Source organism: Clarias gariepinus, chromosome 6 (assembly GCF_024256425.1).
Source record: "Clarias gariepinus isolate MV-2021 ecotype Netherlands chromosome 6, CGAR_prim_01v2, whole genome shotgun sequence".
Classification (NCBI taxonomy): domain Eukaryota; kingdom Metazoa; phylum Chordata; class Actinopteri; order Siluriformes; family Clariidae; genus Clarias; species Clarias gariepinus.
In genome coordinates, this window is record NC_071105.1 from 34,226,387 (window position 1) to 34,245,259 (window position 18,873).

The window sequence follows — 18,873 nt, forward strand, 5'->3', positions numbered from 1 at the left end:
TAAATGAGCTTTCACGAAAAAAAAACAGTAACGGTGCATTAATATAAAGGTGTGAAATGAATTATAGCTGAAACGAGAACTTGAACTAATCAGATTAGAAAATTCAACAGATTTTTAGTTTAACAGATACAAAGGTTTGAAACCTTTTTTTTTTTTAGATGAATATGGGCGACTATAGCACTGTGGCCTCGCACCTCGAGGGTCGGGGGTTCGATTCCCACTTGAGGTCTTTGTGATTAGAATTTTCATGTTCTCACCCTGCTTTGCGGGTACACGGTATAAAAAATAAATAAACAAGATGCATATGAATATAATTTTTCATTTCCAGATATTTACATCTAGATATGTAAAAAAAATTTGGGTTTGAACTATTAAACTACTGATTAAAAATATTGGAACGCATGACTAAACTGTCAGATTGATTATTTCAACAATTAACAGCTTTGAATGTCAGAGCACTGAATTTCTGTAAAAAGGATGAACTAACAATAGATGACCAGAGAGCTTTCTATTAGTGATGAGAAGTTTGAATCATTTTAGTGACTCAGTTCTTTGAATCTCGTGCATTAAAATTTTTGACTCATTTAGTTAATTTTGTTCTTTTGATCAGAAATAAAATTAAATGTTGCATTTTCAATAAAAAGACCCCCAAGACGTCTACATACACAACTTTTGGCTATGGTTCCAGTAACAAAAATATTACAATGCAGCTAAAGATATATTATAATAAACAGAATGAGTAGCTCACCTCTTTAATCTTCTAGTCTGAGTTGTTCGTTCTTTTAAATCTATTAAACCGCATAGCGTCTATGGGAGTCTCGTGACAAAAGAACGAACAATTCGAAGAAGAAGAGTCATTGAGAAAGAATCGCTCATTTCTGTTTCCTGTACATAACCTACGGAGGTTTTGCGATGATTTGCGCATGTGCGCCCAGTAGAAAAGAAACAAATCACTCTCCGAGACTCGTTCTTCTAAATCACGTTAGAAATTCGTTCAAAAAGAACGAATCGTTTATGAACGACCCATCACTATTTTTTATGGTATGAGCAGAAAAGCAAGCCGTATTAAAGCTGAGGAAAAAAAAGGCAATCAATTAAAGCCATTGCACAAGCTGTGGACTTACCCGATACATTGTTTATAAATGTTGTGAAAGAAAAGGAAACTAAGAACTAGACAATAAACAGGTCTCAATAGGCAGTGACATCACCGACCTGGGTAGGGGTGAAGGTAGCATTCAAGACAGAAAGCGCTCATCAAATATGCTTTCTTTCTTTCACGCCAGGTATCTTTTTTCCCCCCGTGGAATAATAAACTTTGACTGCATTACCATATCATTCTCAGAAATGACCAAGACAACCTAACCGACGGCAATGCACCGCTTTGACCGCAGTATGACCTTTTCGGAAAGTGTAACCCACATGCAAAACAGAAAAATGAGGGATTTTAATGTCAAGCTCGCAGAAGAAAGAGGCAAAAGGTCCGTGTGTGTGTGTATAGCTTGAGGGAAAACAAAGCACTGTCTGAATAGACAGCAGCACTAATGGAGGGGCATCAGCTCCAGAGCTTAATGGTATTTACGAAAAGTTCTCGCAGGATAACATTAAATAAGGTGACCTGGAGTTGTGGGCGATATCACACACTGCGAGCTAAATATGTTTATATTTAGTGATTGTATCATCTATCTTTTATTTGTGAAAGGGGAAAAAAACTACTGCAGCATTTGTGAGAATGTTTGAACACGAGCTGCTCTGGTTAATATCTATTAATAATATCTAATATCTATATTTCCCAAAGATTCCTACAGTGTGGATTTTGCCCACCTGATACGTACCCACGTTAGCGATATACAGCTTGTTGTTGAGAATGAGTGCTACAACGGCCGTGGCTCCCCCAGACACTTCCTGCTCCAAAGTCTTCAGCCTTTCTGCGATCTTCTGGCTCTGGGGAGACAGCTGGTGAAACATCGCCCCCTGCAGGATAACCAGAAGAACAGCTTTATATATGTTGTAATTGAACTTATTGAAACCCTGCATCCAGTGTGTGTATTTTTCCTAACTCAGAAGAACTAATTTAAGTATAACACATTACTCACATTTCTGAATGATGTGATATTATCATGATATGTAAATTATGTCACAATCAAATGATAAAAGACTAAAACCCTAAAAAAGGAACTGAAATGTAGACACGAGCTCTAGTTCTTCTGGTGCAGGAGCATTAAACCATACTTAAACTATGCATTGTGAAAACATTGTACTATGGATGGAATTATGAACTAATTAACAAATGCTCCAAAATATAAAACTATAAAAACAAATACCCTCAAATAGCCTGTATTAGACAAAAGCAGAATGCTCATCTCTCCTTTATCAAGCACCAAATCAAAACGCATGTTGAATTTTATTTATACATTAATACCCTGCTGTACTCCAAAGGTAGCACTTTACCAACACCATCACATGTTCTGAACCAACAAAAGGAATTGTGGAATTTTGTGCGTAAGACCTTCAAAGGCTCCCCTGCAACCATTCTTTCTGCTGCGTGTCTGTGACCGTGCAAGTGTTCTTACTTCTGGGAGTTGTGCTTGAAGGTTGGCCTTTTCTGCCAGTGCGTCATCGATGGTCTCAAAGTAACTCTTCTCCACTACATCAAAAGCCTTGAAGACACAGACACAGAGAAACGGAAGAAAGCATTAAAAAAAAGAAACCATTGCTTACATCTAACCTTAATAATAAAAAGTCACATCATCACAATTTGATGTGTTATCTTGGACTGTTTTTTAAGGGTGTGCAAACTTTTGCACTACTCTATAGGTTATATGTTTAGGTGTTTAAACATTAGAATGTTCCTTATAAGGATCAAAAGGTTGTCTCTATGTCATAATAAAGCAAACATGAACATGAAAAGTGTCATGTGCAGTTGCTTACTCTTTTTTTTTTATCAACACATCTTACAGCTTAAGTATGCATTATGAAGACCGACAGCATGCTGGTACCGTTCTTCTAAACCCGGATGAAAGAAAGCCTTAAGATATCAGTAAACATGATGTGTTGACTTACAAAATGTGTAAGCACTTGCCCATGACACTTTTCATAGTCGCTAACATCATAAAGCTTAAGTATACATTATATAAAGACTGGCATCATGCATGTACAGTACTCTCTGAACCCTAATGAAAGGCAGCTTTCGTAATTAGAAATAAATCATTTAGACAAAAAAAAAGTTAAAATTCGTTTTACTTTTACTTGAGTAGATTCGTGAAGAAGAAACGCTACTCTTACTCCGCTACATTTGATTCGTTACTTTAACTAACCACTTATTCTACACACTTATCTGTCAGGATTTATTTTCACTTTTTTTAAAGGTAAAGTGCAGGTTAATTTGTTTTATTTTTACTTTATATTTTGTGTTAATTATTTTTATGTATTTATTTTTTTGGGCTGAGAACTTTTATTATATCTTATAGGACATAATAGTCGCTAACATCATAAAGCTTTAATTTGGTTTACAAGTGTTTTGAAATACGAGCCTGCTTCCAGACTGAATTATGCTTCTAATCCATGGTTCCACTGTGTAATATATAATATTAAATAATATACATAATATAAATGCAGTATATATATACTGTCCAGCTAACATGGTGACCAACTAATAAGATTTGTGCTGCTTTCAAATATTTGTTAAGGCGTGATTTTAGGTGTAGCTTGTGTGGCTTTACCAAATCTGATGTTCCTTAGAAGTAAATGTTAACCTAGATAGTACAGGCTTTTGTGATAATTCTGTAACACCCTTTTGTGTTTTAAAAAATGCCATCTACCTGCGTGAGGATGCGACGAATGTCTGCATCAGAGTGGTTAGAGTTCAGCTGGCCCAGGAGAAGCTCTGCAGTTAGACACTGGGACACAAAATTTGCCACTCGGCTGCCATCGTAACCATTAAACACCCCGTACAGGAAACAGCAATCGGTACTGCAGGGCACAATTAACAGGAACACTTCAATCTTTCATAGAGACAAGGTATAAATGAGACAGAGGTAAATTTTTGACTGCTTGAATCAATCTTAGGTTGACGACCTCGCCCTGACTCGTTGCATGTCCTGATCACAGGAGTTGCAAGTTTTGTGTTTCACTGCTCACCTGAAGCGGAAGTGGCCGTCTTCATTAGGGTGCATCTGGGTGCTTTTGCCATCAGCGCTGTACATACAGTTTGGGGCCGTGCCCACACCACACTGCTGGCACAGGGGCAGGTCATCTGTCCAGCTCTGGTGCTAAAATAAAACCCACACAGGGAAAAGTAAGCCCAGAACATTGTTTTAATGCACTTTAACACAATCTGCTTATCCTTTAAAGACCTATACGAGACGTTTCATTAAGAGTTTCATGGTGAATTGGGTCCTTAAAGTAGCATATGTATCCTGTCCGGCCAAAAAAAAAGAAAAGTCACCAACTGGATTTAACTAAGCAAACAGTTAATGGTTCTGCTTCTGTTGGTCAGGTCGAGACTTAGCAATGTTATTACCCCAAACAAGGGGGTCAGCTGACAACCTGAATACACTGAATGATCAGGGGTTTTTCCATCAGTTGATTTTTTTTTTTTTTCTCTATGATGACAGGGTTATATTCCAAGACAATGCCAGGCTCAAATTGTAAAGGAGTGGTTCAGGAAGCATGAGACATAATTTTCACTTATGGTTTGGTCACCACAGTCTTCTTAACCCTAGTGAGAATCGTTTGGATGTGCTGGAAAAGATTTTACACAGTGGTCTGACTCTCCCATCATCGATACTGTACAATATCTTAAAGAGGAATTAATGTGACTCCGGACAGAATTAAACATTTTGCATAAATGCATGCGGTGATTTAAGCAAAATGTGGTCCAATTAAATATTAGCATGTGTTAAGCAGTGTATAACAGATGGGGAAAAAAATCGATTCAGTTATGAATCGTGATTAATTTGACTAACTATTCATGTATCTTGACTCAAAATTTTTTTTACATTTATAATAGATATGAACCAGTCTTTCAACCAGTATTGGCTGGTTTTCAGTTTGACTGACTGTGAATAATGAACAAGCAAAACAAAAGCAATTTCATGGTGTTATGTTATTAAAAATCGCTTGCACTAGAAGTCAGACGGACTCATGTGGCAAAAGGGAATTATTTGCTATTTTTGTTTAGAAATAATAATTATGGCAGATGACAGAGATGTGTGCTGCTTCGTAAAATATGCAGTATATGCTGCGCAGTTTTTAAGTTAAATGTTAAACTCTTAAATGTTAAAGTTAGTCTGTATTGTTTAAATGCTAGGCTTGGTTTTTAAATGAGAAGACTAATGTTAAAAGGAACTGGCTATATTTAATCATTCATTATCTGTACTGTTTAACAAAATCGGGACAAAAATTTTATACTGGATTGGGATATTTATAAAACCATGATACTTATAGAATCGCAATTCTTTGGCACCAGTGTTTCGTGATAATATCGTGACGAGAGGTGACTGGTGATTCCCATCCCTAATATATAATAATCTATGGTTACTATGAGGATTAAATAGCCAATACTGGCTTCTTATATGTTTTTAGTTATACATGCACACTAACTTGCTTATAACAGATTTGTGTTTTATATATTTAATAACATCAGGAGCCTCCTCAAGCACATCCCTACTGTTTATGTTCATGATTATCTTTTTCCAAAAAAAATAATTATAAAATAAATAAATCTGTACCTTAATATTTTACTAAACCATCTTAAAAGACCAGAGTTTTTATAATTTTAGGAGTTTTAGGTCGGGCAATAAAAGTATAGTGTTAGGTACAGTGCCTTAACCCTATTTGGCCTCATCCAGGACATTTAACTGGAAAGAGTGGTCTATCCTCATACTCTTTATAGAACACTTTAATAAGGAGTATTACAACCATTTAGTAACGAAAGTTAGCATTGCTAATGTGTTTACAATAACGTCACTGTGTTTTCAAAAAATAGACAGCATTTTGGAAAGAAAACAAAACTCTTTCTTACATTATAAGCTCAAATGTATAACATGGTACAAACATTAATTCAGTTCTTTTTTTATATAGGACTAATTAGACAGGGTAACGTTACTATCCTATGGGTATTTAAATGCTAACAGGCTAACTCAACAACTGTTATTATAATTCGGCGACAAAAGGAAAACTGCAGCGTCATTTTTTGACATCGTCAAAAACTGACAACGTAGTTAGTTTTGCCAAGAAACCCAATAGACAACGAGGAAAAAGTGACAAGACGAAATTGTTGTCTTACACTATGCATCAGAGGCTTACGCGACGCCGCCATCTTGGAGCGGAAACGGAACTTTTAGGGTTTCGTGAAGATTCGGAAACGTTCGGGAATATTCGGGCGCACGTGACTACACTACTGTACATGGTGTACTAGCATAAGGACGCTAGCCATCGTTTAACTATAAAAACAAGTATTAAAATTCGTTATATTTATAGAATAAGGTTGTAATATTTCCAGAGAGATAATAGTTGGTAGGGTGGTCACTTTTCATAAAGAAACACTAATAGCACTACTGCTAGTGATGGTGAGATAAAGCCACATTTGGGAGACAAAAGATTCATAAAGCTTTCATCAAGTGGTTCATTGTACTTCCATCTAGTGGACAGTTCTGTGTAGCACCTATTGTACAGTAGATCATAATGGAAAGAAAAAGTAAAAAAACAAATAGAAAAGTCATTTTCTTTCTTCTTTTAGTTATAAACAGAAATATGAATACAACTAACAAGCCACTGTTTGGAATATCTAAACAAGGGGGGGAGGGATGTGACAATAATTCCCAGCCGACTTCCTGTAATGAATGCCTTTGGTGATTAAACCAGGCTGTTTTTTTTCCCAATAAAGGAAATGGCCACTAAAGGAGACTTATCATGGCATATTAAGAAAACTTCGAGCTCGGGGTGAAGTCAGGGCTATACAGGAGATGTGGCAATAACTGCCAAATGAATTCCTGTAATGTGCAAGTGGTGTTGGTGAATGATTGTGTGTACAGTTCCAAATAATGGGTGTTCAAGTCAAACTTGTGGGACTTGTGCAGTAATTTCTGGTAAAAATGATTCAAGTACAGTACGGTGATGAGACTTTTAGCTGCAGTAAAACATTTGAATGGAGCAAACGTTGAACGGAGATCAGAGCCCATTGTAGAGGTGAAAATTCAGCGTGTGGAACGAAAATCCACAGATAACTTGTTGCCAACTTGAGGAATTCTGACCTCGCTCAGCTGGGATCTTTATTCACAGACCTACAGCCTTCTTTAGAATATTTGCACTATTCAAATGTTTTACTGCAGTCTTGAAGTCTTCTGTAAACGTCAATCTGTTTTACTAAAAATTCCCTTGAGTTCAAAAGTCCTTGATCAAAAGTCATTGAACAGCCCATGTATTACTTCTAAAAATAATAATAATCATAATAATAGTAATAAATACAAAATTCACATCAAACATTAAGCATTTAATAGAACCATGATACTGGAAAAGTAAAAAAATCTCTAAAATAGAGATATTCACCACATTTGCACTGAATTCTTTATCAAATTTAATCAAAATTATTTCCAACTTTAATTGCCCCATCTTTTGGGGAAGGACAGGAAGAGCTGCACACTAGCAGCACAGTGTCACGCGTGTACACACACAACTGCCATCAAATGAGGGGCAGCAAGTGTCCACATCACATCATATCACACAAAGAAAAGTTATTATTATAATAATAATTCCCCCTCTTTCCGCTTCTGCACTTCGGGTCTATGAAAAGGATGTTCGTCAGGCCGAGATGGCGTTACACCAGCCTGTCTGAAATCCTGTGCTGACCAGCTGGTCCCCATCTTCACACAGATGATAGTCATACAGGACTAAATGACTATAGACTGGTTGCCTTAACATCTGTGGTCATGAGGACATTTGAAATACTGGTCCTGGCTTATCTGAAGGAAATCACTGGAACCTTACTGGAACCCCTGCAGTTTGCTTATAGAGCAAACAGATCTGTGGATGGTGCAGTCAACATGGGACTGCACTTCATCCTGCAACATCTGGACAAATCAGAGACATATGCGAGGGTCTTGTTTGTGATTTTCATGTTGGCATTTAATAGAATCATCCCAGCTCTCTGTTCCTAGCTCTATCTGTCAGTGAATGGTTTGGGTCAGTTACAAAGTCAGACATTAGAAGACCACAAAGGACGATTCGGACTGCTGAAAGGATTATCAGTGCTCTCCTGACCTCCTTTCAAGAATTCTTATTAGTCATTAGTCATTTTGGTTATACATTTCTTTATTATCTTTTTTTTATTATATATACATAAAATCCATTACATCAAAAACAGTAGCACTCAACAGACTTGGTTTCCTTTTTTTCTGTGGCTATCTAGAATAATACAGAGATCACACAATCCTACATAGCTATATAGTTTCATTTGCCAACTGTTTTATATAGATTCATATAAGAGGCAATATTCCAAAATAAAAACATTTTTAGGATGTGAATTCAAGAAAAAAAAATTTAGAAAGAGAAAAAGATGTTCATGTACATACAGGAGGGACAGAGAAGGACACCAAAGTGTATACTTTTCACATCTTTAACATTTTAAAATAAAGTTTTACTGTATATTCAATTACAGATTTACATATATACTGTTATATGACATGACTTTGGAGCAAAATATCAGATCTGTCATACACATTAAGCATAAAAATATTGTCTGTCTGAAAAAAAAATCAATGTTTAAAGCTTTATCTTGTAAGTGATTTCCACTAGCACAGAAAATATGGATGATAATATTCAATAAATAACTTCATTTTTACAGTCATGACTATTCACATATTTTTTTTTTTTACCAGATTAAAGATAAACCAAGCAACAAAGCAGTGTGTGTGCCTTGTGATGGATTGGCACCTCATCCAGGGTGTATCCCACCTCGTGCCCCAAGTCTCCTGGGATAGGCGCCAGGCCCCCCACGACCCTGTATACAGGATAAAGCGGGATAGACGTATAGATGAGCGAGTGAGTGACAAGTCTGAGCACGAATGGAGAGTTGGCATTGAGATGCCGTTCTGTAGATGCTGATGCTACCAGTGTGAAACTGAAATAACGAAGTGTAGAGTTTGTTCTGGCTACATGTTATAAGATGTTCCAGTACTGTTTTAACATGCCCTTGTTGACTTCTTCAGGAAATAATAAAAACTCTTTTTGGCACCTGCTACTGCCTGCAAGTCAAACTGTCTTGGCAATAAAACCTTGCCTTGCCGTCTTGAATCCATCCCTCCTGTTCCAACATTTAAACAGTATACCTGTTCCTTGTATTAAGGATAAAGACCGAGCTGAATCCCTCTCCTTTCATTTCCAGGCTGAAAACAATGCATGCAAAGAAGAGTGAAACAAAGAAATACAACATATCTGACCAATCCATACCACAGCGCTGTTAAATTCTTAATTCTGGTTGGTCAGAAGCTGTCGATTCATTTTATAAAACAGTTGCTCGGACCGCAGTTTTACATTTGTAAGGCGAATCATACTGTATGAAGGTCATACCAAAAATAATGCAAAAGTGTGTGTGATGTTTCAATAAGTGGCAAACTGGTTTAAATGCACATGTTGGTAGATAAATTCTATACCAGGGGTTGGTGATGTGCGGTCCGGAGCCGCATGTGGCTCTTTTTATTACCTCTGCTCTGGATCTCTGTGGCTTTAGAAATAAATAATGAGTATTTAATTGAAATTTCTTTTATTTCAGCTCGATTTTTTTTTTCCAAATGGAATTCGACATCCGTTTTATTGATAATAATAAAAATAAAGTTGTACCGAGATTTCTTTATTTATATTACTAAACTATATAATATTAGAGATTTCTTGATTTTTTAAAAAAGTTTAAATTATTGTCTCATATTAATATGATGTCCTCATTAATAATAATGATAATAAATATATTAATCCTTTTTCAAGCTCCATTTTTTTGAGTGACCACTGACCACACGGCATTTTTGGTTTGGACAAATAGACATTTTATTTGAAAGTAATCTTCCACCCAGCGTCTTTTTTTTTTCATGTTTTTGTTGCACGAAGAAATAAGATTTGGTTTTCTCTTGAGCAGTTCATTGATTTTATAAATGCAACACACTATGTTTTTTTTTTTATTTAAATACACAGCGTAAAGCTAAAATCCGATATATGCTGTGCTATCTTCATTTTAGATGTCAAATTGGTTTTGCGGCTCCCGGTGTTTTCTTTTCTGTGGGAAACAGGTCTAAACGGCTCTTTAGAGTGTTTAAGGTTGCCGATCTCTGCTCTATACTGTACAAATGTAATATGCTGTAGTCGCCATCACTAGCGATGCTTTTGTGCCATCATTGAAACCAACTCCTTGAAAATCTTCAATGCTGGTTTCTGTGCACACAGCTCTTGTCAATGGTGTCATCTCCATAAACGTTCTGTAGCACAGTGGAAGCCCATTAACTGCGACAAAACGGATTTTCAAAGAGGATTCGAGAGTCAGGTTCAACGATGGCGCAAGTACATTGTGTATACATTTGTACAGTATAGAGAACAAAGTGATGTAGCTAATACATCCTCTAGAAGTCATAATGTGAAGTCAACAAGGGCATGTTATATAAGACATAAAAAATGGAACACAGAGCTGACCTCCATAATAATCTCCTCCTATACTAATGCACTTATCCCAGCGCTTGGATACCATGAAGGTAGAAAGTTTTCTCAGTACACCATTTCTCAGAGCTAAATCAGACTTCCTGCTTTATGTCTGAAACGCTGGCCTCCTTTAATAAAAAAAAAAAAAAAAAAAAACCCTACCTGGTTTGATCATGATAGGCATTCTGCTTGAAGATGTGCACATTACAGGAACTGGTGCAGTCCTGACCTCTCTCCCTCAGCCATTTCCACATGTTTCGGTCATTAAAGAAGTTCCTGGGAGGCCAGGTTTTCAGGCGTGAAGCAGGCAGTACGATCATGGCTCCGGTGTACTGAGAAAACTGTCTACCCTGATGGTCTCCAAGCACTAGTGTAACATCGGGATAAGTGCTTTAGTGTAGCAGGAGATTATATACTGTAGAGAATAAAGGAAGTTTTTATCTCATAACTGTGTTCGGTTATTCTGTGCAATCAAAAGTCTTGGTTTCACTTGAACGTCCCTCGTACTGCACATAAAAACAAAAGGACTCACAGTGACATGGGGCTTTTCTGACGGCATAAGAAACACAGCTCATTTCAAGGTTAATGAGTGCAAGTGGAGGCACTGAGATCAGACGTGTATTGGCGGCAGTGTTTGGTTTATAGGGTCTCAGATATACTGTCAATTGTTTGTTCTATGACAAGTGAGCAATATGAAAATTGTCTTGAATCTCTTGAGGAAAATAAACTCATAAACTCATATTGTCTTAAAACGAGTCTATATTAGAGCGGCCAACATATCCACTAATAAATGAAAATGAAACAGAAAGAAATAAAATAAAGAAATAGAAACCCAATACACGTCTGATTGTTTTTTTGTTTGTTTGTTTGTTTGTTTTTAATTTAAAAGGCCATACATACAGTGAATGTTTTGCTTTTCAGTGTGGCACGTTTTCTCTATGTAACTAATGAAAAGCAATACAGATTATGTAGTGCATTTTTATTTGTTTATTTGTTTATTTTAAGAACCGGAAAATGATGAGCTTTTCAACATATAAAAAGTTTTGCATTTTAATATAATTATCATGTTGTTTTACGCTTTATTACCGAAATCAAACAGTCTAAGTCAATGATGCACCATGAACAATTTGCTGTTGAGCGTTTTCTACACGTTTTCTAATCAAAACGTTGTTTGTGTTTTGTGGATAAAAGTTCTTTTTTTAAACAAGTGTGATTTTTATTATCATCTAACCGCATAAAAACTTCTATTTATTTCGAGTTGAATTGCTGAATCTACCAAACTGCCACCAGACTGCTTTTCTTGTGCTGTGTGTTTGTAGTCAGTTTGAAAAAAAAAAAACTCTGTCTCTAACATTTAGCTGGGTTTCTTTACCAGCGTTGTCTTGCTAGTTATTTAATCAATATTTGTGCTGCTACCGGAGTTTAGGGTTTTAACCTCACACAGGCCGACAACAATGAAGTGGCAAATCCAATGCAACTCCACTGGTTAGTCTTAAAATTCATGCTGTATGGGTTAAAATATTTCTGACTAATGAGGAAATCAAATGTAGCCATGTAGTTTTTTCCCAATGTAAGATCCTAATTAACAGGGATCATTAATAATCATTTGTTCAGCATGGCCGCCGTTGGTCACATTTTGTCCGAACCCAAAAAAGAAGGTTCTTTTCATTGTTTAGGCAAGACACCAGACAAAAAGGTTCAAGGCAAACTGGTATAATCACACACACACATATATCTTTTTAAATGCTAACCTTGCTGCCTGCTTCTGTCCACATGCTTCCTTTAAAATCCAAATAACGCCCTAAAATCAAAATAATGACATTGAGTCGAATTAAACTCATCAGATGCATGGTGGTGACTTGAAACATATTTTACATAACACCAAAACTAACACAGCTCCACTTCCTGCCTTTACTTAGTACTCCTGACGCTGGTAACCTGTGGACCCGTCAAAAATCTCTTCTCCATTTGGTTGCTGGTACGAGCCTGTTCCCACTGGGCTCTCGGGCTCCTCGCTGCTGGTGAAGGCGCTGTACGGAGCAGCGGCCGCGTCCTGGCTCGGATCGGTGTAGTCCTGCGAGAAAAGCGCCGAATCCGCGCCCAAGTTGAAGCGCTGGAATGCCAGGAAAGACTGTCCTGCCTGGCCGGGGGGATTTGGTTTGGAAAGGTTGGTGTTGAATGGAAAGCCAGGTAAAGCGTGTGTGGGGGGAGAGTTTTTTAATAAGAGCAAGAAAAAGGATACACACCAAGGATAATGGATTTCAACCCACAAGCCATGAAATAAATTGAAGCAAAAGTGGTGTAATTAAAAGCAAATCAAAGGGGAGAGGGAGGGAGAAAAAAGTGAGAGCATACAGTGATTAGTACAGTGCAGCAATTAGTGCAGTTCAATGTGAAGAGGTTGTCAGGCAAGAGCTATGTGTAAGTATAATTTAGTAGTTACACAGAATATAAGACCTTATTTATGTTTTTGTGGTTTATTCTTACTTTTAAATAATAAAAGAGGTACACCTGGCTTAATTGCTTTACAAAATCATTCATGCATAAATGATTTGCAAGGGAAAAACTTGGTATTCATAAAAAACAATCAAGAATTTCTAAGTTTGTGTTTAAATAAAATAAATCTTGACTAGCTTCAAATCATACCATATTAACTGTTTGGACAAAAAAAAAAGGTCGCCCGATTAAAATTATTGATCTGCATCATGCAAAGGAAATGACTGAAGCTAAATAACTAATTTTTGAGATTGCTGAAACAACTGGACCAAGAACTGTCCAATGCATTATTAAACTGGCAGGACAGTGCTGAAGCATCAGCTTTAGAAAAAGAAATACGCTTAAAAAAAACAACAACAACAACAACAACACATGAATGGAGATCACTTATACGCTTGGAGACCACTATAGAGTATATAGTATATATACTTTAAGTGTTGCTTGTACCCCGCTTGTATGAAAGCTATATTTGCACACACTGTATACACTGGCATCCACGCCACTAGGGGGCCCGAACAAACATGCTACACCATCCTCATAAATAATAGCTTTGAGCTAATTTCAATTTGTTTATAGTTTGGCAAAAGTTAAAAATTAACTTGCTATCTACTAGATCTAACTATCTATCACCAGATGAGTCAATAAATTCACAAACAATAGTAAATAAGCGTTTCTCACATGCACAATGCTGAATTCTTCTATAATCATATTCTTTTTTTATCCTTCTTAAAAGCATGGCACTTACAGGACAAAAAGCATAGAAATAATGTGTGTGTGTGTGTGTGTGTGTGTGTGTGTTAGTGTGTTATAAGAGATAAGACTGGGGGGGCTGAGTAGGGAACAATTTAAGGTATTCCTCTTCAAAATTCACAGATTGTAGCCTTTCCAAAGATAACCATGTGAGCGCTGCCTAAAACATACACACACGCACAGTGATGGAGAAAACACAAATCAGCAAACATGCAAGCGCTAAATATGGTGACCATATCTCCATGATAGTTCCAGGAAACTTGCAGCTTATCGACTACAGTAACCAGGAATGTATTGTATATAGTGTTTCTTTTTTTTTCTCAGAACATTTAAAAGCACATAAATGTACACACCCAGGTGAAAATGGAGAAGAAGGAGAAGGTGATGGCGGCGCGAGCGGCGTCTGCACCCTCCTTTAGAGGATTGTCCTCCGATTTTGCCACCTGCCACTGGTTGGCCATGAAGCAGAAGCCCACGAACCAGACGAAGGACCAAAATGCTAAGTAAAAAAGAGGTAGGATTAACACTCTAGAATGTCTTTAGTCCCTTTAGAACCTGCTCCTTAAATTCCAACTTTCCTGTCATTTTGTAGATGTATCCGGATGTACAGAATGGAAATTGTGTAGCTGTACAGTATACTGGTGTATAGATATGACATTTTGTAGGTGTATATTGGTTGGTATAAAAAGTGGACATTGTGCAGGTGTAAATTAGCATACAGAATGACCCCTGAGTATTGCCTATATAGAGATGTAAAAATTGAACAATGTGTAGATGTATATGAGCCTAGAGTTTACATTGTGTATATATGGGTGAGCAAAGTTGACATTGTACTGTATAGCTGTATACTGGTCTATAAAGTGCACATTGTATATGTGTATATTGGGCTATAATGTGAATATTTTACAGCTTTATATTGCTATATAAAGTGGACAATTCATATGAGTACTCATATTCATATGAGTACTTTATATACTCATATGAATGCATATGAGTATATAAAGTAGACATTGTATAATTATATATGGGTTTATAGGTTAGACAAAGTTAGAGGACGTATATGGGTTTACAGAGTGGACAGTGTGAAAATGTACTGTATATATTGGTCTATAGAGTGAATATTGTAAAAATATATATGAGCCCATAGAATGGACAGTGTGAACACGTATATATGCCTATATAATGTGCACTGTGAAGATGTACTGTATATATTGTAGGTCTATAGCGTGGACATTGTGAAGATGTACAGTGGAACCGTTGATTACGAGCATAATTAGTTCTGGAGGTGGGATTATTTCAAAACACTCGTAAATCAAAGCAAAATTCCCATAAGAAATAATAGAAACTCAAATTATTCGTTCCACAGCCCAAAAAAAAAATATATATATATAAATCATTTATACAAAATATAAAGTAAAAATAAATCCAGAACGATAAGTATTTCCGTTAATGCATGCAGGCGCTGTGTGTGTGTGTGTATGTGTGTTTGTGTATGTGTGTGAAGCTAAAGTAAGAGAAGAGGAGGAATCAGCCCCTCCCCCTCTCCCCCTTTTCATCTTACACATTAAACCTTTCTCCTCTCTTATTTGAGTTTCACACACACACACACACACACACACACACATCAACGGAAAGACTGTTTAATAGGAAAAATTTGCAAGGAACATCTCTAATGACACTCGCGTGAGCGACACACTAATGGAATCACTGCTGTAAAGTAAAAAAACAAACTAATGAACCTGCACCTTACCTTTGAAAATAATCGCGACAGAGCAGTGTTTTTGTGTAAAGCAGAGTGTGTGTGTCTGTGTGTCTGTGTGTGTGTGTGTGTGTGAAGCCGAGAGGAGGAAAGGGTGGGGTGGGGTGGGGTGGTCTGTTGCATAAAGACGAGAGTGTGGGTGTGAAGGGGCACGGTGTCAAATTACGCACACGCACACACATAACGACAGGCTGATACAGAGAGAGATAAAGTGGATCTAAACCTCTCTAATAAGACTTGCTTTTTCTTTACACACGCGTGTTATAATAAACAAGACACTGTACAGCTGTACACACATGCTTACAAAACAAAAAAATAAAATATGTTTTACGCACACACGTGGTCACAGTGTTATAGTAAAAAAAATTTTTATAAAAAATCTTTGCTTGTATTGTGGAACACTCGCAAACCGTGTTACTCGCAATCCAAGGTTTCACTGTATAAAGGTCTATACAATGGGCAATGTGTAGATGTATATGTCTATAGACTGGACATTGTGATAACATATATGTCTATAGACTGGACATTGTGAAAACATATATATGTCTATATAGTAAGCATTGTGGAGACGTATATGTGTCTATAAAGTGGACATTATGAATATGTATAAATGTCTATACACTGGAGATTTTAAATATGTATATGGGTCTATAGAGTTTACATTGTCAAGATGCATATACTGTAGATTTATAGAGTGAATATTGTAAAGATGTACATGTCCATAGAGTGGACATTGTAAAGATGCATATAAGTCTATACAGTGGACATTGTAAAGATATATACATGTCTATAGAGAGGACATTGTGAAGATGTATATAAGTCTATACAGGGGGCAATGTGTAGATAAACTGTATATATGTCTATAGAGCGGGCATTGTGACTAAGCATACAGAATGACTATGTAGATGTACAGGACCAGTCAAAAGTTTGGACACAAATTCGGATTTATTTTCTATATTCTGAACAGTACTGGATTTTTTTCAAAACCTTTGAATAACACATATAGCATATCAGGTAATTAAGTATCAACAACAACAGTCAGTTGTTATACTAAGCCAGGAAAGTCTGCTGTTCTGGAATAGTTCTTGCAAGAACAGGATTGTCAAATGCATCTGCAAAACCCATCAAGTACCATGATGAAACTGACCACTTAATAAAGACAATAAGGAAAGCAAGACCAAATCTTACCTCTGCTGCAGAGGAGAAGTTCATTTAGTGTTACAGTACCAGCCTTGGAAATCACCAATTAACAAACAGCACCTCAGATTAGAGCCATTATATAGGATTTACAGAGCAAAACCGTTCAAAGGTGATTATTGCATATTTTGGGTGCCATCAGTATTGTTTAACAATCATAATTAAAGTGACCAATGATGACTAAACTATTGACTGTTAATGTATACTGTACTGTATATGCATGTACATTGTGTAGATAGGTATAAAGGTACAAAATGAACATTGTGTAGATGTATCCAGTACCTACAGTACATGGGTGCAAAATGCATCTTAATAAGCACCTGGCCTATATACATTAGACATCAATAAAATAAGACAAAAATAGCTTTACATAGCTCATTTTACTTTTGCCTTCATATCTATTCTGATTATTTTGTCAATTTATTATCGACCCTTTACTATGCTAGAATTTGTGTTTGTGATTGTTTTATAGATACCAATAAAGCTTTAACTGACAAACTGTCTGTCTGTGTGTGTGTGTGTGTGTGTGTGTGTGTGTGGGTGTGTGTGTGTGTGTGCCGTTGCAATGGTTCACAAAAGGCTCATAAAGGACCATTGTCCTTGAGTGTTTACTGCACAATGCCGCAATATTTCACTCCTCTGTTTTCAGTGAAGCTTTATCCTCCACTAACAGGGACCCACATTCAGGACGAAGATGTAGTAATGAACGCTATAGATCAGGGTCAGGAGTGAAACAGTCACCAAACTATACAGTATCTTTCACTTTAATTAGACAGTGTTGTAGTATTTTTTTTTATCTTAGCAATATAACTCTCATAAGTTAAATGTCCTTTCCTTTCAGATCATGATGTAATGCCATCCGTCCGTCCGCCCAAGCTGTCATCTTGAAATATAGTTAGCTATTAGTTCTTGCTACTGTTCTTTCCTGTGAATATTGCTGAAGACCCCAACCTTCCTACATAATGCTACACCTCAGCGTCATCTATTACATTAGCATACAACTTCACATGGAGAGGGACTTAAGCCAGATCAGGACGTACACCCACCTGACACCCCGACGTCAGCGAGCACGGCTTTCTTACGGTCTTTTACGCTGCTGATTTGGGGGAAGTAGACATCCAGTGCCAGGAAGGCCATGCAGCAAATGAAGGCCAGAGTGCCCATTCCTACGGCGTAGTTACAGGCGTTCTGGTTGCGGTTAAAGACGCAGTACTCCACCACCTCGTTCGGCCGGTTCACATAGCCCTCGTTAGCAATGCAGCCAAATATTACCAATGAGAAAAGCTGAGAGGGAGAGAGAGAGAGAGAGAGAGAGAGAGAGAGAGAGCGCATGAGTAAGTCATTGATATCAAATCCATTAAAGCTTTGTACTGATATTAAATCACAATAATAACAATCAAATACTTATTAATTCAATACTTAGCATCATTCATTATTACCATAGACCATGTACAGATAAACTTTATTGTGTCAGAGTAATATCAGAGGGAACGAATTAGCTAAGAAATTAACACTTTCTAAAACGTTACGCATGTTAAAATGAAACATTTAATCTTAAATCATTAAAAATGATATAAATATCTACACAATGTCCAATTTGTCCAGGCATATATACACTCCCAGGCAAAAGTTTGGACACACTTTGGACATCATTGTAAAACAATACATACATGATGAAGGCGTCCAAAATATGCAATAATCTCCTTTGAACAGTTGATATTGAGATGTATCTGCTACTTAAGCTCTGTAAATCCTTCAGAACGGCTCTAATCAGAGGTGCTGTTTGTTTATTGGTGATTTCTAAGACTGGTGACTCTAAATGAACTTTTTGACCTTGCTTTTTTGGGAAGGTCCTCATCAAAGTCAATTTTATCATGGTGCTAGATGGGTTTGGCAAATGCACTTGACACAATGCTGTTCTTGCAAGAACTATTCAATAATACACATGATCTTCAGCAATGTTAGTTTGCTGCACAAAATGTTTACGGTAT

General features: G+C 36.8%; 1 protein-coding gene across 5 annotated transcripts in view; it reads right to left on the reverse strand.

Annotated features, from left to right (window-relative positions):
• The window catches only part of tab1 (TGF-beta activated kinase 1/MAP3K7 binding protein 1), a 43,673-nt gene that overhangs the window by 14,459 nt on the left and 10,341 nt on the right, over positions 1-18,873 (reverse strand). Inside the window, exons 2-7 of one of the 5 annotated variants that reach the window (XM_053497849.1) lie at positions 17,929-18,166; positions 14,280-14,425; positions 4,138-4,268; positions 3,819-3,969; positions 2,571-2,657; positions 1,833-1,971 (exon numbers count right to left, since the gene is read on the reverse strand). In XM_053497849.1, the coding sequence (XP_053353824.1) occupies positions 1,833-1,971; positions 2,571-2,657; positions 3,819-3,969; positions 4,138-4,268; positions 14,280-14,425; positions 17,929-18,166 (892 nt within the window). Of the gene's footprint in view, positions 1-1,832; positions 1,972-2,570; positions 2,658-3,818; positions 3,970-4,137; positions 4,269-6,286; positions 6,340-8,299; positions 8,999-10,842; positions 11,048-11,527; positions 14,087-14,279; positions 14,426-17,928; positions 18,167-18,873 lie in introns of those variants that run through there. The other 4 variants (XM_053497846.1, XR_008360787.1, XM_053497847.1 and 1 more) reach the window with 4 other exon arrangements.